Source organism: Hevea brasiliensis, chromosome 2 (genome assembly GCF_030052815.1).
Source record: "Hevea brasiliensis isolate MT/VB/25A 57/8 chromosome 2, ASM3005281v1, whole genome shotgun sequence".
NCBI lineage: Eukaryota > Viridiplantae > Streptophyta > Magnoliopsida > Malpighiales > Euphorbiaceae > Hevea > Hevea brasiliensis.
Window position 1 is genome coordinate 10693177 of NC_079494.1, and position 22760 is coordinate 10715936.

General features: G+C 35.8%; 1 protein-coding gene across 2 annotated transcripts; it reads right to left on the reverse strand.

Moving 5' to 3' along the window:
• Nucleotides 1-15343: 15343 nt before the first annotated feature.
• On the reverse strand, nt 15344-19893 carry LOC110671983 (uncharacterized). 2 transcript variants are annotated; one of them, XM_021834626.2, is made up of 6 exons: nt 19726-19892; nt 19559-19624; nt 19198-19312; nt 18484-19110; nt 18200-18383; nt 15344-15815 (listed from the first exon to the last, which is right to left on the reverse strand). In XM_021834626.2, the coding sequence occupies exons 3-6, from the start codon at nt 19309-19311 to the stop codon at nt 15790-15792; spliced, it is 951 nt and encodes a 316-aa protein (XP_021690318.2). In that variant the 5' UTR covers nt 19312; nt 19559-19624; nt 19726-19892; the 3' UTR covers nt 15344-15789. The 2 variants fall into 2 exon arrangements, with proteins under 2 accessions (XP_021690318.2, XP_021690317.2); XM_021834625.2 differs by having other exon boundaries at nt 19559-19893.
• Nucleotides 19894-22760: the final 2867 nt, after the last annotated feature.

Below are 22760 nucleotides of genomic sequence, written 5' to 3' on the forward strand. Positions count from 1 at the left end.
GTCGTGTGACACCCCTTACCCGTGTACAGTATACCCGAGTAAGTAATGCCACACGGTGTACCGGCACACTCTAATATACCTTAATTAATTTATATCATGCTTTTGCATATAATTTATGAAATATACTTTATTTAAGCCATTTAGCAAAATTTTTATTTATTTGAGGTTCCGAAAATTTTATAGAAAATCCGGCGGAGTACCGGCTAAAAATGGAGAAAACAGTTCTTCGGAACCTGTTAAAAACACTTCCAATAAACAAATTCATTCATTCCCAACTTCAATATCATTACAAAACTCAATATCAAGATCTCAACCATTTTTTTTTCAATTTTAGGTCTCAACAACCTTTTCATTTCTCAAACATCCCTTTCTCAGGGTTCTCATATATAAACAACAATTTAATACTCAATTACTTCCATACATAACCATAAATCTTTATTATTTACATGAACCGCAAAATACATTACATAAATCCCAAATACATATGAGAAAATAAAAATTTAATTACAAAATGACAAAATGACATCTAGTGTCCTACCAATGCACTGCAGGTGACGAGGTGACACGGACATCGCAGAATCTGCAGGATGGACTCACCTACGTGGTTTACTGGGCTCACGATCGGGATCTCCAGTACCTACGCGTGGCAAAAGCAACGCGCTAAGCAATAATGCTTAGTGGTGCAATAATATAATAGAAGAAAATAGTAAGAAAATGAATGTGTATAGAATGTGTATGCTTTCTTTGTTTGGTATTGGTATATCCATTATTTCGTTAACGTTGTTCACTTTTATTCATTTGGTTGCCCCAAGTAACCTACACTAGACGACTGGACTGGATAACGGGTAAACTGGCACTGGGTACCTAGTACCTCGGGCCGTCACACCATCGGTCACATATGCATCTCCCGGTGTGCAACAGAACAGCTAACAAGCTGTAAATAATATCAGGCACAAGGCCAAGTCTCAATACAAAGTCAGAATGGCTACAAGCCATGAAATCACAGAATGGCATATTGCCATGTGCAGTGCTGCTAACTGAACCCTATTGGCATGCCAAACTATCCAAACCAATCTTGTTAGGTATACTAGGGCATTTGAAACTTTTAAATTCTTCAATTTGTGAATTTCAAATTTTTAGTGTCACTATTCATCTTATTGGTCAACAAAAATGTTGACTTTTAGAATAAAAATATGTACATTGACTTTGGCACTCCCAACATACCACATTTGGCATTCCAAACTTGTTGGCATTAAGCATTTATACCATTTCAAAGTTTAAACCAACACAAGCAGAATTTTCAGTTTTTTGAGTCAACTTCACTGTTCTATTGGACACTGTTGCTGTGGGAATTTGAAGAAATATAAAACATGAAAGTTGTTCCTTATTTTGTCTAGTTGAATTTCTTTTTTTGAATCACTCCATTTGGAGTTTTGTAACTCCAGATATGGTCCAAAAACCATAGCTGGCCGGATTCCCATTCTGCAGAAATTACCATATCTATAATAACATGAACAGTGAATTCCACTGTCATTTGGGTTAGGTTCTGGCCATAATTTGGGGTAGGTCCCTTCATGAAAGTTGTTTGTCTATGTCTTAACTTGTTGCTGTAAAAATTTCAGGTCAATTGACCAAATCTACAGTGATTTATGGCTAAATGAACAGTTACTGTTTATTTGGTCAATTCTGCAGAATCAGTTGCAGGGTGTCCGGATTGGGGCCAAGTTTTGGTCCTCTTGCTTTGGTCTTTTGGGCATGGTTTCTTCAGCAAAAATGTGCCATTATAAGCCTAGTTTCATGTCCAATTGGCCAAACACCAATTGGACTAACACAGCCAAAGTTATGGCTGTGTAATTGGACTGAAATCTCAGTCCATTGCTGCTGTCCTAGGGCAGCTTACTCCTTCTCTTTGCAATCCCATTTTTCAGTCCAAATTGTGCTCAACTTACGTAAAATAGTCACTAATTGACCATTAAAAAGTTCTCTAACAATTTCCTAAGCCAAGTCACATTTTCACCTTTCCTAAACCCTAATTCAAATTCATGATTTATGCCATTTACCTTGGTTAGCTACTAATGCATTACTCATATGTTTATAACTTCAAACATGGTTTCTATTTCACTTCAAGCTCATCAAAAACACTCCTACATATTCCTTTTCTAGGGCAGCCGAAATTCAAGAGCTCATACACATAGGTTTTTGTTCATTTAAATTACAAGTCTTACTAAATTTCAAGTCCAAAATCATGAAATTTAAGAGTTTTATGTTTATAGTTGCACTAACCTTTAAGTGGTAGAATTTCCCAAGCCCCAAACTTCACTTTCTTTCTCTCTCTTGGCTGCCAAAAGGTTTAGCAAGGTGCTAGGACAAATTTTAGTGAAAGGTCTCTAGGGTTTTAGGGTGAAATGAAGAGGAAAAATGAAGTTTTTGTTGCAAATTAATGGAGGGAGATGGGGAGAGGGTTTCGGCTGGCTTTTTGGGGGAGGATGGCTGCTGCAATTTTTTCTTATTTTGGTCTTCTTTCATGTCTTTTAATAGTTAGTCAAATGGTACTTAATTGTGATTGGTTAAAATTTTCTTAATGACATCACCATGATGTCATAAATAACCCTTTTTCCTCATTTTCTTTTCTTTCCTCCACTACTCATTTTCAATTTAATTTCTAGTAATGTTTATTCATATTTTATGTCATATTAATTATTTACTCAACTGGACAAGTCGGCCAAAAATCACCTCTGAAGGCGAAATGACCAAAATGCCCTCCGTTTGGCTTAACGGGTCAAAATTGTCTGTACCGATTGAAAAATTTTTCTAGGTATTTTCTTGGCATTCTAATGCCATGGGAACCTCAATAACCCTTTTCTGGAGTTCCAAAAATTATTTTATAATTTTTCCCCCGGGTCTAGGGCTCCTCGTTGCGAGAACCGCAACTTCCCTCTGGTTACCCATCGCTAGGGCACCGGCTCGTTTAACTTGTTTGTATTTTATTTCTAAAATTTTTACTAAATTTTCCTTATCAGTATTTGAGTTAATTATGGTTCCTCACTTTAGTTTAAATATTTTTCCAGACATTCTAGCTGTCCGGACCGACACCGGTCACCGGAACAGTAGGATGTACGGAGTAGTTACCGGGAGGGTGTTACAACTCTTCCCCTCTAATTTAAATTTCGTCCTTGAAATTTACCTGATGCAAACAGTTGAGGGAACTGTTGCCTCATCGTCTCTTCACTTTCCCAAGTTGCCTCCTCGGTGTTGTGGTGCCTCCAAAGCACTTTCACGATGGAATCTGCGTGTTCCTCAACTCTTTCACTTCCCGAGCTAGGATCCGTAGAGGTTCTTCTTCATATGTCAAATCCGGTTGTATTTCAATTTCTTCCCTGGAGATGACATGTGAAGGATCTGAGCGGTATCTTCTGAGCATGGACACGTGGAACACATTGTGGATCTTGTCCACTGTGGTAAAGCTAGCCTATAGGCTCTGGACCCACACGCTCAATGACTTCATATGGGCCAATGAACCTAGGGCTTAACTTACCTTTTCTTCCAAACCTCAATACCTTCTTCCACGGTGACACCTTGAGGAACACTTTGTCGCCAACTGTGTATTCTATTTCCTTTCTCTTCAAGTCAGCATAGGATTTATGTCTATCTGAGGTAACCTTTAAGTTGGCTTTGATTGATTTTACCTTCTCCTCAGCCTATTTCACCAGGTCTGGCCCTACCAGTTTGTCTTCGCCCAATTCAGTCCAAAGACCTGCTGAGTTCTACATTTTCTCCCATACAGCGCTTCATACGGGGCCATTTGGATACTAGCTTGGTAGCTATTGTTGTATGCAAAGTCTGCCAGTGGGAGGTATCTATCCCAACTTCCCTCAAACTCAATGACACAACTCCTCAGCATATCCTCAAGGACCTGACAAGTATTTCACGTTATTGTTATCACTTCAATTCAATATTTGTATCAATTTCATTGGTTTCAATTATTTACCTGGATTACTCTTTCAGATTGCCCATCCGTCTGAGGATGGAAAGCTGTGCTGAAATGGAGTTGTGTACCCAAGGATTCATGCAACTTCTTCCAGAATCTCGATGTAAACCTTGGGTCTCGATCAGATATGATGGAAAGTGGAATTCCATGCAGTCTAACTATCTCACTGATATACAATTCTGCTAACCTCTCTAGTGAGTAGTCAGTCCTAACTGGCAGAAAGTGTGCTGACTTTGTCAATCTATCAACTATCACCCATGCTGCATCATGTTTCTTCTGGGTGAGGGGTAGACCACTTACAAAATCCATGGTGACCCGATCCCATTTCCATTCAGGTATGCGTATAGGCTGTAGCAAACCTGATGGAACTTGATGTTCTGCCTTGACTTGCTGACATGTCAAGCATTTAGTCACATAGTCAGCTATGTCCCTCTTCATACCAGGCCACCAATACTGAAGCTTCAGATCATGATACATCTTTGTACTTCCTGGGTGCATAGCATATACACTGGTGTGTGCCTCTTTTAGAATACTGGCCTTCAATTCCCCATCATCTGGTACACACAGTCTTCCTTTGTAATACAGACACCCATCTGCTTTCACCTCATAATCAGTTGCTTTTTCCTCTGAGATTTTGCTCATAATAGCCATTAGCTTCTCATCTGCCTTTTGCCCATCTAAAATCTGCTGTAGCAGGTTTGGCCTCACTTGCAAGTCAGCCAAAATAGCTCCATCTCGAATCAAAGTTAGACGGGCATTCAATGATCTCAAGGCTATCATGGATTTTCTGCTCAAAGCATCAGTAACTACATTTGCCTTCCCAGGATGGTAGTCAATTACACAATCATAGTCCTTCAAGAACTCAATCCATCGCCTCTGTCTAAGGTTGAGCTCTTTCTGGGTTGGCAAGTATTTCAAGCTTTTGTGGTCTGTGTAAATATAGCACTTTTCACCATACAAGTAATGCCTCCATATCTTCAGTGCGAAGATAATTGCTGCGAGCTCTAAATCATGGGTAGGGTAATTCTGTTCATGTGGCCTTAGTCGCTGGAAGCATAGGCGACCACCTTCCCTCTTGCATCAATACACACCCTAACCCATTATGAGAGGCATCATCAGAGACCACGAAGTCCTTTCTCGACACCGGTGTAGCACACCGTGCCTCTGTCAACATAGCCTTTAACTTCTCAAAACTGGTCTGACACTTGTCATTCCAGTCAAATCGGACATTCTTGTGTAACAACTTGGTCATTGGAGCAGCTATTAGGGAAAATCCCTTCACAAATCTCCTATAATACCCAGCTAGCCCCAAAAAGCTTCTGACCTCAGTTGTGTTTCTGGGAGGCTTCCATTCTATCACTGCTTCTATTTTCTTGGGATCCACTTAATCCCATCAGCTGACACTATGTGTCCAAGGAATGCAATCTCATTCAACCAAAAGTCACACTTGGACAACTTAGCATACAGCTTCTTTTCTCTCAGGGTTTGTAGAACAATCCTCAAATGCTCATCATGTTCTTCCCTGGTCTTGGAATACACCAAAATGTCATCAATAAAGACCACTACGAACCGATCTAAGTATGGATGGAAGATACGGTTCATAAGGTCCATGAATGCTGCTGGTGCATTTGTTAGGCCAAAGGGCATCACTAGGAACTCATAATGCCCATATCGGGTCTGAATGCGATCTTTGGCACATCTGCATCCTTCACCCTCAATCGATGATACGATGCGAGATCAATCTTAGAAAATACTCCTGCTCCCTTCAACCGATCAAACAGATCATCAATTCTAGGCAACGGATATTTGTTCTTCACGATCACTTTATTCAATCGCCGAATCGATGCATAGTCTCAAAGTCCCATCCTTCTTTTTCACAAACAGACCGAGCTCCCCATGGTGACACATGGGCGTATGAACCCCTTATCAAGCAACTCCTGCAATCGAGTTTTCAACTCCTCAATTCATGGTGCCATCCTATAAGGAGCAATGGAAATGGGTGTTGTACCGGCAGTTGTCTCAATAGCAAATTCGACTTCCCTTTCTCGGTGGTAAACTGTGCAACTCTTCAGGAAATACCTCTGGGAAGTCTCTTACTGTGGGTATATCATTCAAGTTTGGCTTAGCCTGCCTAGTATCCACCACATATGCTAGGTAGGCTTCACAGCCTTTTCTCATCATTCTTCTTGCAACGGTGGCTGAGATGACATTGGACAAGAAATCTATCCTTTCCCCCACAACTGTGATCTCATTACCCTCTGAAGTTTTTAGAGAAATTCTCTTCAATTTGCAATCAACTATTGCCTGATGACGTGACAACCAGTCCATTCCTAAAATCACGTCAAACTCGTGGAAGGGCAACTCAATTAGGTCTGCCGAGAATTCATACCCTTGAATCCTTAACGGGCAACCCTTGTATACTTTATTCACTACTACACTGTGGCCCAATGGATTAGTGACCAGAATGTCTTGGTCACTCTCCCCTACTAGTATCCCCCTTTCTACGGGTAGGTTGACGCAAATGTAGGAATGAGTGGATCCTGGATCCACCAATGCATGCACAGGAGTATTGTAGAGGGAGAACGCACTCGATGACGCCCGGCATCTTGCTCCTCCCGAGCTCGTGGGCATAATTTCTCGGCAGTGGTCCGTTATCCGCCTCTCTGCCGCTCAGATGCGCCTCGTGATGGTCCCACCGCGCCGATTTGCTAGATTTTCTACCTCTCTATGGTGCAGAGCAGTGTCTGTCGCTTGTGTTGGAGCAATCGTAGTAGTTCTGCGTGGACGCCTTTAATCGATGCTCTGTTGACCCACACCTCAAGCAGGCACCGCCATTTCTCCAACACTTCTTATGCCACTTCGTGCGGTGTGGACATGCGTAAGATGTTGGGGCTGGTCCTCGAACCCCATCCTCGGAGAGCGCCCACCGATGGTGTGGACCGACCTCTCCTAGGGGTGAATCGTGGCCCGGGCCCCGAGACCGACTCGACCACGTGGTCGAGCCGAACTCGTGTGAGGACCCTTGAACTTCTTCCCAAATGCAGGGGCTGAACTAGACTGACCCGGTCCCCTCTTCTGCTGTCTCTCTTCTAGTCTGCTCACTGATTCTTACTTTTTCCACCTTTATTGCAGCTTCCACTAACTTGGTAAATTTTGTGATTCCCAAGGCAGTGAGCTGGATCTTGATGTTGTCATTTAATCCCTCTTTAAATCTCTTGCACCTTTCAGCTTCATTAGGGACTATCTCCCTTCCATAACGGCTTAATCGAACAAACTCCTTCTCATATTCGCCATTGACACTGTCTCGCCTCAGTTAATAAACTCTCTTCTTCTCTCTTCCGTATATACAAGACTACATATTTCTTCTTAAATTCAAAGAAAGAAGTCCCAAGTTACTGACTTCTATCCGACTTCATCGACACGGTGTCCCACCACTCATATGCATCATCTTGCAAGAAAGAGATGGCAGCTTTCCGTGTTTGCTCGGAGTGCAAAGTGAAGTTGTTTTAGTATCGCCTGCTCTGCTCAACCAATTCTACCGCAATGCAGTCATCTTCTCTCTTGCCATAGAAGTCCACAGCTCCAAACTTCCTTAGCCTTTCCAGGTGTGATTTCTGCTGTGGAGATGGTGGTGGTGGTGGTGCTGGCATTACCCCGGCCATTTGTCCAAGAAGTCGGCCATTTGTTGGAACATGGCTCGTGGAGGTCGAGCAGCTCGCTTGAGTCGGGCGAGCGCATTCTCTCATGCCCCAGCCTCACCGCTGCAGGTAGAGCATGACTCTCCACTTCCTCCTCAACGGATCTCTGAGATGAAGGATCCATATCCTATTCAAAATAAGAAAGATAAACAGATCTGCGTTAGTGTCACCTCGACTCTTACAAATGCAATGCATGGTATGGACTCAATCTAGGCCCAGAAACGCCTAAATCATGCTCTGATACCACTAAATGTGACACCTCTTACCCGTGTACAGTATACCCGAGTAAGTAATGCCACACGGTGTACCGGAACACTCTAATATACCTTAATTAATTTATATCATGCTTTTGCATATAATTTATGAAATATACTTTATTTAAGCCATTTAGCAAAATTTTTATTTATTTGAGGTTCCGAAAATTTTATAGAAAATCCAGCGGAGTACCGGCTAAAAATGGAGAAAACAGTTCTTCGGAACCTGTTAAAAACACTTCCAATAAACAAATTCATTCATTCCCAACTCCAATATCATCACAAAACTCAATATCAAGATCTCAACCATTTTTTTTTCAATTTTAGGTCTCAACAACCTTTTCATTTCTCAAACATCCCTTTCTCAGGGTTCTCATATATAAACAACAATTTAATACTCAATTACTTCCATACATAACCATAAATCTTTATTATTTACATGAACCGCAAAATACATTACATAAATCCCAAATACATATGAGAAAATAAAAATTTAATTACAAAATGACAAAATGACATCTAGTGTCCTACCAATGCACTGCAGGTGACGAGGTGACACGGACACTGTGCGTAATCGCAGGATGGACTCACCTCACCGTTGTCTACTGGGCTCACGATCGGGATCTCCAGTACCTACGCGTGGCAAAAGCAACGCGCTAAGCAATAATGCTTAGTGGTGCAATAATATAATAGAAGAAAATAGTAAGAAAATGAATGTGTATAGAATGTGTATGCTTTCTTTGTTTGGTATTGGTATATCCATTATTTCGTTAACGTTGTTCACTTTTATTCATTTGGTTGCCTCAAGTAACCTACACTAGACGACTGGACTAGATAACGGGTAAACTGGCACTGGGTACCTAGTACCTCGGGCCGTCACACCATCGGTCACATATGCATCTCCCAGTGCAAATGAGCGGCTAACAAGTCAGAATAATATCAGGCACAAGGCCAAGTCTCAATACAAAGTCAGAATGGCTACAAGCCATGAAATCACAGAATGGCATATTGCCATGTGCAGTACTGCTAACTGAACCCTATTGGCATGCCAAACTATCCAAACCAATCTTGTTAGGTATACTAGGGCATTTGAAACTTTTAAATTCTTCAATTTGTGAATTTCAAATTTTTAGTGTCACTATTCATTTTATTGGTCAACAAAAATGTTGACTTTTAGAATAAAAATATGTACATTGACTTTGGCACTCCCAACATACCACATTTGGCATTCCAAACTTGTTGGCATTAAGCATTTATACCATTTCAAAGTTTAAACCAACACAAGCAGAATTTTCAGTTTTTGTGAGTCAACTTCACTGTTCCATTGGACACTGTTGCTGTGGGAATTTGAAGAAATGTAAAACATGAAAGTTGTTCCTTATTTTGTCTAGTTGAATTTCTTTTTTTGAATCACTCCATTTGGAGTTTTGTAACTCCAGATATGGTCCAAAAACCACAGCTGGCCGGATTCCCATTCTGCAGAAATTACCATATCTACAGTAACATGAATAGTGACTTCCACTGTCATTTGGGTTAGGTTCTGGCCATAATTTGGGGTAGGTCCCTTCATGAAAGTTGTTTTTCTATGTCTTAACTTTTTGCTGTAAAAATTTCAGGTCAATTGACCAAATATACAGTGAGTTATGGCCAAATGAACAGTTACTGTTCATTTGGTCAATTCTGCAGAATCAGTTGCAGGGTGTCCGGATTGGGGCCAAGTTTTGGTCCTCTTGCTTTGGTCTTTTGGGTATGGTTTCTTCAGTAAAAATGTGCCATTATAAGCCTAGTTTCATGTCCAATTGGCCAAACACCAATTGGACTAACACAGCCAAAGTTATGGCTGTGTAATTGGACTGAAATCTCAGTCCATTGCTGCTGTCCTAGGGCAGCTTACTCCTTCTCTTTGCAATCCCATTTTTCAGTCCAAATTGCGCTCAACTTACCTAAAATAGTCACTAATTGACCATTAAAAAGTTCTCTAACAATTTCCTAAGCCAAGTCACATTTTCACCTTTCCTAAACCCTAATTCAAATTCATGATTTATGCCATTTACCTTGGTTAGCTACTAATGCATTACTCATATGTTTATAACTTCAAACATGGTTTCTATTTCACTTCAAGCTCATCAGAAACACTCCTACATATTCCTTTTCTAGGGCAGCCGAAATTCAAGAGCTCATACACATAGGTTTTTGTTCATTTAAATTACAAGTCTTACTAAATTTCAAGTCCAAAATCATGAAATTTAAGAGTTTTATGTTTATAGTTGCACAAACCTTTAAGTGGCAGAATTTCCTAAGCCCCAAACTTTACTTTCTTTCTCCCTCTTGGCTGCCAAAAGGTTTAACAAGGTGCTAGGACAAATTTTAGTGAAAGGTCTCTAGGGTTTTATGGTGAAATGAAGAGGAAAAATGAAGCTTTTGTTGCAAATTAATGGAGGGAGATGGGGAGAGGGTTTCGGCTGGCTTTTTGGGGGAGGATGGCTGCTGCAATTTTTTCTTATTTTGGTCTTCTTTCATGTCTTTTAATAGTTAGTCAAATGGTACTTAATTGTGATTGGTTAAAATTTTCTTAATGACATCACCATGATGTCATAAATAACCCTTTTTCCTCATTTTCTTTTCTTTTCTCCACTACTCATTTTCAATTTAATTTCTAGTAATGTTTATTCATATTTTATGTCATATTAATTATTTACTCAACTGGACAAGTCTGCCAAAAATCACCTCTGAAGGCGAAATGACCAAAATGCCCTCCGTTTGGCTTAACGGGTCAAAATTGTCTGTACCGATTGAAAAATTTTTCTAGGTATTTTCTTGGCATTCTAATGCCATGGGAACCTCAATAACCCTTTTCTGGAGTTCCAAAAATTATTTTATAATTTTTCCCCCGGGGTCTAGGGCTCCTCGTTGCGAGAACCGCAACTTCCCTCTGGTTACCCATCGCTAGGGCACCGGCTCGTTTAACTTGTTTGTATTTTATTTCTAAAATTTTTACTAAATTTTTCTTATCAATATTTGAGTTAATTATGGTTCCTCACTTTAGTTTAAATATTTTTCTGGACATTCTAACTGTCCGGACGGACACCGGTCACCGGAACAGTAGGATGTACGGAGTAGTTACCGGGAGGGTGTTACATGTCGTCTCAGAGCATGCCCTTTCTTGAATGAGAAGTCCCGTATGTATAGTCAGAATGAAATTAGGATTCCGTTTGTTAGTTTCTACCAAAAAAGTACCCAGGAGTGGGAATGAAGATGTTTGGAAAGTCGTTATTTCATTCCATTCTCGTAACAAAAAGAATAATTATTCTCCATTTTAAAGTACTAATCAAAACACATGAATGATAATGATTATCTTGCTAAAAATTAAATACTTAATCTTATTAATTTACTTTATTTGTTGGGTTAATTTTTGTATTTTCATGCTATTAATAAAGAATTATAATTATAATATTTACAGTAATTAAAATATTTTAAAATTTTAAATAATTAATTAAAAATTATAATTATAATTATATTAATTATAATATTTATAATTATAATAATTAAATAAAATAAAAATTATAATAATTATAATAATAATTAAATATAAAACTATTATTTTATATTTTCATATAAATAACTAAAATTAAAAATTATAATTATAATTAATCATACCTAATTAGAATGAAAAATAATAAAAATATAATTTTATACTAAATAGGTTTGATTCCGATCCTACAGCTTATGTATGTAAATCAAATAACTTGAAGAAGAATCTCACTCGATTCTATAGTAAACCAAATATAAATGAAAATTTATCATTCCATTTTTTATTTCATTGATTACTATTCTAATACTGATTTCGATTCTAGTGTACAAACCAGATGAGCCCAGTAAGTCACTCGATGAGATAGAAAAGTAAAACCAAAATTACAATGAAAATCTAAATTCGATCTAAAAGGAAACTTTTTGGACGGTGATGATGATAGCACTCTACATGATAGTCTATGAAAAATTCTTGCATAGCCTAATCTATCATGAACCCAAAATACAATCATGTGAGACCCATATATTTAATAAATAAGATTATATATCTTGTATTTTGAATTCATGATAAATCAGATAAGAAAAATCTAAAAGTCTATATTGCTTTAATTAATGACTTCCAATTGTCTCTTTTTGTCATTGAAGACTTTGCAAGTATTAGCTAAAAAAGTTATCATATTACAGTAGGTTAACCGCTGTTAACAGAAAAAAAAAAAATTACTTTTTATCCTCTTTAGCTTTGCTCTTTTTTTATTTTTATTCTTTCAATATTTCTTTAATCAAAATAAAAATTAATTTTATAATATAAAATTTGATATATTAAAATTTTAAAGCACAATAAACAGAAAGATTTTATAATAAATAGAAAATTTTATGTATTTTCCTGTAATATAATAAATAATTTTATTATTCAACACACTAATAATTTTATTATTCAACACACTAATAAAATAAATTATTGGCACTATCCATTATTTAAATTACAAGTTGGTGAAGTGAAAAAACTTTATATTAATTTTTTTTTTTGGGGTTTTCACGATTTCTATTCTTAATGAAAGTGGAAGTCTCAATTTATAATTATTCATTATTTTATATATATTAATCGATTTTCATCAATTGGAGAGGAGCATCGACGAACGGACTTTGCATTTTGCATCAACGCCTTCTGAGCATCTTGAAAGTATCTTTGGATTGACAATGCCTCACCGATGCTAGAACAAAGTTTTGGTTTAGATCAGAGTGCCTGGTGGACCATCTCAGAAGACAATCAAGTTTACGGTCTATTATAGCATTAATTATTTTAATAATATAGAAATTCAACTAAACTATTTTTTAGAAGAAATTTTGAAAAAAAAAAATAAAACTCAATTTGAAATTTAAATTAAAAATTTTATTTTTTAGATGTTTTAATTTAATTTTGATTCAATTCTTTGATTTTGATTTTCAATTTTTGGTTTTTTTTTAAGGTTTTAAAGTTATATATATATATATATATATATATATATATATATATATATATATATATAAAAGTTATTTTATTAAGTTAAATTATATTGTATTAATATAAAATAATGGATATATATATATATATATATATAAAAGTTATTTTATTAAGTTAAATTATATTGTATTAATATAAAATAATGGATAATTATTAATTGAGTCGTCCACTTTCATTAAGAGTCGAATTCATGACTATTAGAATTAAATAAAGATATTTTCACTTGGCCTTTTAGTATGAACAAGGATGGTATCAATCATTTTTTTATTAGTGTTGAATGATAAATTTTTTTATATTATAAGAAAATATACAACTATAAAATTTTAATATATCAAATTTTATATTATAAAGTTAATTTTTATTTTGATTAAAGAAATATAGAAGTGATAAGAAATGAGAAATAGGGCAAAAATATAATGGTCATGATGACATTTTTTGAACAAAAATTTAAGTTGAATGATGTTTTTGTAACAAATTGAAACTAAATGACTGAAATGAAACAAATTTCAAAGTTGAGTGACCATTAGTGTAATTTAGTCAACAATTGTTTTTAGGCCTATTTCATGAATGAAAGTTGGAATCATCTCTTTTTTTCCCTCAAAAAGGGATGCTATGACTCAAAACAAAACTAAACAATACATCAGAAGGTATAAGTAAGTCCACGTTGATCATAAAGCAACTGCTAGTTAATATCCCGATAAGGGTAGTCTAACCCATGGACACCAATAAGAAACAAAGACGTAAAAATTGCAAGTCAATTTGCACTAAAATCAACCTATGGCAAACATGAAAAATACGAATATATAAATCTTCATCCAACAACTTCCTAATTGAGAGCACCAAAGAGCAAAGGTTGCCGAATTGAGAGCACCAAAGAGATTTAAAAAAACCTGAGAACTAAGAATTGTAAATGATAGCATAGTGCCCAATATGGTTAGCCTAGTTAGTAAGAAGAGGAGCTCCTCTTCTTTGTCAATAAGGTTTTTTAGTCTACTAATGAGCACCCTATGATTATTTATCCTGAATGCATCAAACCTATGTGAGGAAGTGTACCATTAAAATTATTCGAAAAGATGACTTAATATTGATATGCTAAAATTGACTTAAAAATTTCTTAATCATAATTATAAAAAATAAATAAGCTGAGCAGATTCCTTCTGTGTCTAGTCTCATGGATTGCATTTTCACATATGCGGTATAGATTTTTCAGGCCGATGTTTAGATTTGCGAAGCCGACTTTCATAGGATCCCTCCTCAGGTCCTGGAAGACAGCCTATCTTATATTGCTTCTGAATTAGTCGAAATTGGTCCTTTCCATTTTCAAGCTCACAAACTTGGGCTCTCTCCTCCTGAGTACAGTATAATATCACATGATTATGCAGCATTGGAGAAGACGTTGACTGATTAACTAGTTAAATAACTAGGAAACTGTCCTAATGTTCTACATCGAACATCACTGCACCCCACTTTCTTGGAAAAACAACAAAGATTAAATAAGATTAACCTTTGCAACAAAGTTGGGGAGCAGCTACCCGCCTCTCTCCGATCAGTGACCACATGTAATCCACCATGTTATCCGTGTCAGACGGTGGTTACAACACGTGACCAACGAAGTACCAATTTCCAAACTCATTCTCTCCATTAACATAAATGGTAAATTTGCTCATTTGATCCTCGTATGCATGCTCGAGAGTCTCTTCAGAATCTAAATAGAAACATGGCTGACCAGCAAGTTCTCACTCTCACAGGTCGCCCAACACTAATCGAAGAAAGATTGCTGGCTTAGTGCTTTCGTGATCAAGGATGATGGCCTACCTAAGTACGAAGCATTTCTGGAGTTCTTCGTGCCCATTTAGGTTGCTGGTTCCTACCTTAGTTAGAGATGGCTCACCTGGATTGTCAGTTAGATCCACTTGATTATTGTTGGATTATCTATCCCTCATTGTTTTATCAGTTAGATCCACTTGAATAGCTTATATGCACCAGTTTACTTGTCAGTGATGTATCAAAACCATAATCCAATTACTTGAAAAAAGTGGTGTAATTTTCATGGCTCATCTCATGTCACTCGGGCTCTTTTTTAATTTTTAATTTTTGTTATTCAATTGGCTTGATTGAAACTTAAACTTGGGATATCACAGTCTTGGAGATTACTCTAAAAAAACTAAGTTAAAGCTCCTTGATCATTCAAGTTCATCACTTACAGCATACTCAACTTGCCAGCTTCGGCTTTTCACTTTAAAATTCATAAATATATGCATTTCACCATATCTATTACAACAACTATACATTTACAAATAGAAAAAAATTACAAAAAAAGGGAAGACTTTTGAGATCCGAGTAGAGATCTCTTGTTCCCCACCAATAACATAGATAATAAATTGGAAGTCACCTAGGGGCTAAATATATGAAAATGGCGTGTATATATACAAAAGGCAGCTTCACAATTATAGTTGCACAAAGATGACTACAAGAGAGAAGATTGTCTTCTAGGATCCAATGACATAAAAGAAATACCCTCAGCAAACTCCCTACGTCATCTGCTGGCTTTACAATAATAAAAAATAAAATCGCCCTTCAATTAAAAATTTGAAGGGAAAAAAAAGAATCATTGGATTAGAGAGAGCAGGGTCAAAGGCTGAAATCATTCGTAGTACATTGTATTTATCTACCCATATCCCTAACGAGCCACTTCATGACAATGATTGAACTTTCTCCAGAACACGCATTCTAAATCCTGCTGCTAGAAGTCTAGAGCACCCCTTCATTCCACATACTGCCCCCTGGTGTAAAATGCAGGACAAAGATTTCATATCCTCCTTATATTGCTCGCAACACAATTAACACTGCAGAGAAACCCCACTAAATCAGCATCAATGAATCTACAATCGAACATTAAATTCTAATTGCCCAAAATACATCCCTAGTCCTTTTATCAACCTTCTCCCACTTTTGTCCTTGGGGTGGATATAGGAGTGGTCTCAGTCAATCCATAAAAGAATTTTTCTTAATCTTTAAACATAAATGTCAGCAACCTAAGTTACCAACAAATGCACAACTTCTTACAATAATTAAACAGATTAAAAAAAAGAAGAAGAATGAATGAACAGAAACATGATATAAAAAACCACAAGATGCAAATGATTAAACTAGATTTTTTAAATACCTCTATGGTCTACAAACCAAAGAATCATCATATTATCATGTGCCAGTGCAGGTTAAAGATCTAATATAAGTTTATCTCTTCTTCAATTTCTAGGAATTGTCAAAGGTCAAACAAGCCAAAAGTTTGCTCAAATATCAATTGTTGAACAAAATAAATAAATAAATAATCACTGATTCCGGATTCTACATTCCACTACTTAGCATAGTAACTCAAGTACACATGAATTCTATGATTTTTTTTTTATTAATTCACATTTAACAGTTCTTCATAAAAACTTGATAAATAATTATGAGTAGTTTGAATGTTTTCATTGGTTCTAAACTTTCATATTTTTCATTTTGCCATAAAAACACTTAAGTTAATCGCACAGGTGAGCAAATAGAAGGTTCTTCTCATCTTCCAATCAAGGGGAATAGCAATATGAAACAACTGGTCTAGGCAAACAGACACCATGAAATGCTTCATTTGATAAATCCAACAACAATCTCAAACATAAGGAATTATAGGTGATTTTAGTAATTTGATCATGGGAAAATAATTAAGTATTGTTCCACTCAATATGCCATATTTTACCCACCAGATTCATTCTTTGATGTAGAAATAATATCACTTCAATCCCATCCACACCTTTTTGACCAAACTTGTGGTGATTATCAAGACCAATCTCGGTCCAGTGTACTTAAAGCAAAACTGAACAGTGCTCAGAAAGCAATATTATAATATGAATCATGATTGACTTCAAAACAAAGAAAAACTTCAAAAGTGACCTAATAATATTCAGATGGAGACAAGCTAGCATCATTTTCTAAAGTTTACAAGCAATTTTGATACCACAACACATGATGGGGCAGAGTTTTCAGTCTACATAATTTTAGTTGTTAAACGCATGTGCAACTAGCGAACCACTCAGCGTGTTCCCTCAATGTCCTGGTCTGTGCACTCTACCTCAATCACTAAAAGCAACACATCATTAAAGGAAAGATGGATTTTATCCCTTGTAAACCTACTGACCATGGTGCATGTATAGGAACCACTGTTTTCAAACCTGGCCTAGTTATTGCATCAATGAAGATAAAGGGTTAAAGGTTTAAAGTTTAATTAAGGTCGAATCAAGGTCTAACAAATATATTATTAAATAAATATTATAAAATTAATAATAATACTTTATTATAATTAATATGTAAATATGTTTTAATATGTAAATATGTTTTTAAAAAATAATTTTTATTATTTACAACAAAGAAATACTTTAGATTAAAATTTTATAATAATATATTTATTTCTATCAATGAAAAATAAATATTAATATATTAAAATTACATAACACAATAAATAGAGAAACATTTCCACAATTTACTATGTAAAAGATAATAAGATAGAAAAATAATTAATAGTTATTAGTTATTTTATATTAATATAATATTATTTAAGATAATAAATGAAATATATATATATATATATATATATATATATATATATATATATATATATATATATAGTTGCATGAGAATAGCAAAGTGGTGCTTCAGTTCACATGGTTGCTAGCATAGTGGTGCATTGGTTCCCAGGATTGAGACTTGGTGATGACCATTTCAAGCGTATTTTAAATTGAAAGAACTAGATTGCCCTTTTCGAATCCGGTCAGGTCTCCGGTTTGCTGGTTACTCAGCCGGTTCACACTGGGTCATGCCAGTATCCATGAAGTCCAAGTATTATGATTAAACATAACAGGACCAGGGTCTCGTTCCCGGTTAAATCAGTTTGGTGTAAGTTTAACAACAATGTAGGTAACATACCATTTTTATGATATGCCACATATTTCCATTTCAATGCCGTTTTAAAATTTCAAAAAATAATAAAATTTTAAACTGCTAAAAAATTATAAGAGATTATCCATCACTTTTTAAGGACTGTTAATATTTCATGTATTGCTAACTCAATCAAAAAATGATTACATAACAATTGTTAAAAAAGCTACTCCATCAATGAAGATGCAACAATTGTAGGAATTTATATAATTTTAAAAAGGAAAAGAAAAACATAAATGAATCTGATAGTACTCACCAATTAAGCAAAGGAGAAGAACAGCCCAGACAACTACTTGAACATGTCGACTATATTGCATTTGATAATGAGACCGTTGAAGCTGTCTCTGTATAACTCCATACCAGCCATAAAGCTGCTTATCATAACACTCATCACAACCATCCAAGCAGCTCTTACTTTTTTCATAATATGAACACATGCCCTGTAGTAAGATTAACAAGAACACTTGAAATAATTAGTAATGAGAAGAAGCAATTTCCATTTAACAGATTCAAATAACAGGCATGCATCCTAGTATTCACCCTGGTCAATTGTGAAGAAAACAAGCGTGCAGTATCAGATTCTTTATTACTATCCAGTGCCTTCCATTTCCTACCACCACTCTTTGGCAACTTGAATTTGGATGCACAATCCATGGAACTTAAAAATCCTGATAAACTAGGTACTTTTCGCAGGGGTTGCCCATTAGAAGAATTTGCTTGACAGCTAACTCCAGCGATTGCAATCTTCCAACCGCCAATGTCAGCACTAGCACTGGCTGTCCTCCTATGCCCATGAGATTTCTCATCCCTGGCATCCAGGGAATCCCATTCGACTGAATGATTTGAGCTCTTCAAACAATCAGCGGTCAATTCTTTAACCATCCTTTGTTGGTTTTCATCATCTATGTTATGATTTTTGACAGTAGCAGCGTCTCCAAATGATGATGGCCCCGACAAAAACAATGCAAGTTCATTACACTCGCCTTCATCTAATCGCACCCAAGGCAACGATGTCTTGCCCTCCAAAAGGGCAGATTCTTTTAATGAATGTTCAATTTTTGAAATCTGGTCCTCAATTGCAATGATAAATTCCCGATGCCTGTCTCTTGCATCCTCGATAAAGGTTTTATTGTAACTCAACCTGACAGCACGTTGAAACTCGTCTAACTGCATTACCAGCCAGGAATAATTATCTTGATAAGACTCTTCGAAATGAAAATTGGGAGACAGGGAAGAGACGCAGGGAGATATTACCTGCCATTTGGTGGTGCCAAGGGCAATACGAAGGTCACGGCGGAGTTCCTCAGAATTCCACAAACTTGACGCATCTTTCTTTGCGTGAATCCAAGTTCTATACGTTGATTCCATCCTGAAAATACCATAACATAGCATCTAATTGACGCAATAAACTTACGGTAACCAAAACAAAACAACGAATTTAACAAAATCTTATTAAAAAAAAAAAAAGGCTAATCCTGCATTTAATTCCTGAAGAATCATTTCCGATGCTCCAACCAAATTTCTAGTTTCCAGAACCATTTCAAATTTCAATACCCGAAATGTCCAATACTGCAATACGAAATTTGGAAGGATGGAAGAAGAAGGAGAATGGTACCTGTCCGCTGATTCTTGAACTTCCTCCGCCGCAGAGAAGAAAGGATCCTTCTCCCATCGATCAAAACTTGAAGCCATATGATTCCAGCGACGCAAAATTAAATTAATTTTCACCAAAAACGAATAGAAGATATAAAAATAGATTATGGGTAAATTAAAAGAAAAAACCTAGTTGATAGATTCTGCGTCCTCAAATCTCGTAATTAGTCTTTGTTATAACTGAAAATCAAGCAGAAGCTAAGATTATAATCTAAAATGGATGGAAGGGAAGGAAGCAGAAGTGCTTTTGGGTTAGATGCACAAAATGTGGGACAATCTACAGCGCGTGCGATTTAATAATGCAAGCAAGAAGATCACAGAAGCCACGTGATTTTAGTGAATCGTCAAAAGTAGATTTTCTCTTGTTGTCGGTAATATTCAAGCGCGGTCACCCGATTTTGAGCATTGTTCCATTTTTATCACTTTTTCTAAGCCATTTTATCGCTTAATTTTAATTTATTTGAATAAAATCTTTCAATTTATTTTAGAAAAAGCTCTTTATAGCTTAAAAAAAAAAAAAAAAACAAAATCTATATATCCATGTAAAGGATGCAAAACTTTTTAAGAGATTGCTACATAATATTTTAACAAAGCTCTATCTCTCCTTTAATGATGTTTACTTTAATATTTTATTTAAATTTATATTAATATGCAATATTATATTATTTTCTTAAATATATTTTACAATTATGTTACTTACGACTCACCTATTCTTCTTTGGCTCCATTCTTTTTCGGTTCCGTTCTCCTTCTTCTTCTTCAATCTTTCTCATTTTCTTCTTCTTTTTCTTTGTCTTCTAGATAGGAGTATCAGATCTACTCCTTTGCTCGCCACTCCCGTCAATTTCTTCTCACCTCCTTTTTCACTATCACAATAGTTATTCCTCCACCCCTCTCGATTTTCCATATTTTCTCTATCTTCCATTCTGGATTTTGAAGACTCATCCAATCTTAAGGTAAGGAGACGAGGACCCTACAACACCTCCTCACCTCCTTTCTCACTGTCACAATCCAAGAATAGCCATAAAGAATAAGAGAGCAATTTAATAAAATTTTTATGCCACACAATGCACATGTTATGATCTTGCAATTTATTTCCTCAGTTTTCCATTTTTGCAATTTATTTCCTATTTTTGTTTTCTTTTATTTACAAATATTGTTTATTAGAGGACGTTTATGTTTTTTCTCATAAACCCAAATAAAAATTATCAGTTAAACTATGTCAAAAAAAAATTATCAATTGAATGAGAAAATTTTTAATATGAGATCCTTTTGTGTGTAATGTGTATAATTTTGCTAATGAAAATGGAAGTTTTTATTTATTTTTCTTTTATAAGAGATGTTTTTGTGTGTAATGTGAATACTTTTGCTAATGAAAATGGGTTGTTATTGATTTTTCTTCTTTTTTTCATTTTTTGTTGCTTGAAACTCTATTTCTATGTTGTTTAGGCTTTGGTAATTGGAGCATAAAAATAGGAGATTGTGATTTAATGGATAATCAATCGAATCAATTTATTTTGATTTGATTCAGTTTGGTTGACATCTTTAATTAGGTTTGATTCAATTTCAATTTTTAATGAAATTTAACTTTCAATTTTTTTTTTATTCAGCTTGTTTCAAAATCAAACCGACCATTTGCTTGCCTTTACCCCTCTCCTCTTTAGCTCCCACTAAAGACGCAAAGCTAGCTCCCTCTATTTCTCCTTCTAACCAACTCTAGCTATTGCTTTCCTCCATTTATTTTGGTTTGATTCTCACTCCGTTCACCATCATAAGCTCATCTTTAACAAAATAACATCAAATCAATTTAAAATCACACAGAGAGAGCAAACACTGAAAACCTGAGTCCATATAAAACAATTTGATGTTCTAACCTCCATTCCCATTAATTTTTCCTCCTTTGTTATGGGGTGTTAATGAATGATTTACTGACGGGTTTCAGATTTATAGACTAGATAAATCACTTTAAATATCTTGGCTCAGTCCTTCAAGTAGATGGGAGATGTGAGAAGGATGTTAGTCATAGGTTTAAAGCTGGATGGTTGAAGTGGAGACGTACCACGGGAGTTTTATGTGATCGCAAGATTCTCAATAAGTTGAAAGAAAAATTTTATCGTACAGTCATACAACCGGCCATATTATATGGTAGTGAGTGTTAGGCAGTCGTATGTGTCTAAGTTAAGAGTTGCAGAGATGAGAATGTTAAGGTGGATAAGTGGCCATACTAGACTAGATAAAGTTCGTAATGAGAGTATTAGAGAAAAGGTAGGAGTGGTGCCAATTGAGTATAAATTGAGAGAAGGGAGATTGAGGTGGTTTGGTCATGTGAAGCGTAGACATACGGAGACTCCAGTTAGACAAGTAAAACACATTAGATTAGAGGATAGAAAGAAAAGAAGTGGTAGGCCTAAACTGACTTGGAGGTGAGTAGTACAATATGACCTAGAAGCATTACACATTTCCGAGGATTTAACCCAAAATCGTTTAGAGTGGAGAAAGAGAATCCATATAGCTGACCCTAAATTTTTAGGATAAACTATTAGTTGAGTTGAGTTTCAGATTTATAGAATAACAGAGAGAAAGAGAAGGAGAGAAATTTGCATAATGATATATAGTGGGATAGAGAGAGGATAGGGAAATAGAGGGAAAATTTATGTGTGAGAGAGAGGAAGGAGGGAGAGAAAGATAGGAAGAGATGGGAAAGAGGTAAAATGCGAGAGAGAGAGAAGAGGCATAATGTAAGAGAGAGGAAGGAGGGAGAGAAAGATAGAAAGAGATGGGAAAAAGGTAGAATGTTTGAGGGAGAGAGAGATAGAGAGGACGAGAGCAAAAGAGAGAGAGGTGCAAGGGAAAGAGTATGTGAAAGAGAGGGGAAGGGAGAGAAAGGGGAAATGTGAGTGGGAGGGGTAGGGAGACAGGCAATAAAAAAAGGGAGGAAGGGGACAGAATGGCACAATGTATCATTTTTTTCGATCATTCCTTTTAAGATAAGTAGTGGTACAATAAAATAATTAATTAAATAAAATTTAATAAATAATTTAAATATAATTTAACTATAATTCTTTAGAGTGATTAATTAATATATAGTTAATACAAAATGACACATTTGATCCATTTGTACACTTAATTAGAAGAAAATGTATGTCAATCAAATTTATTCCTTTT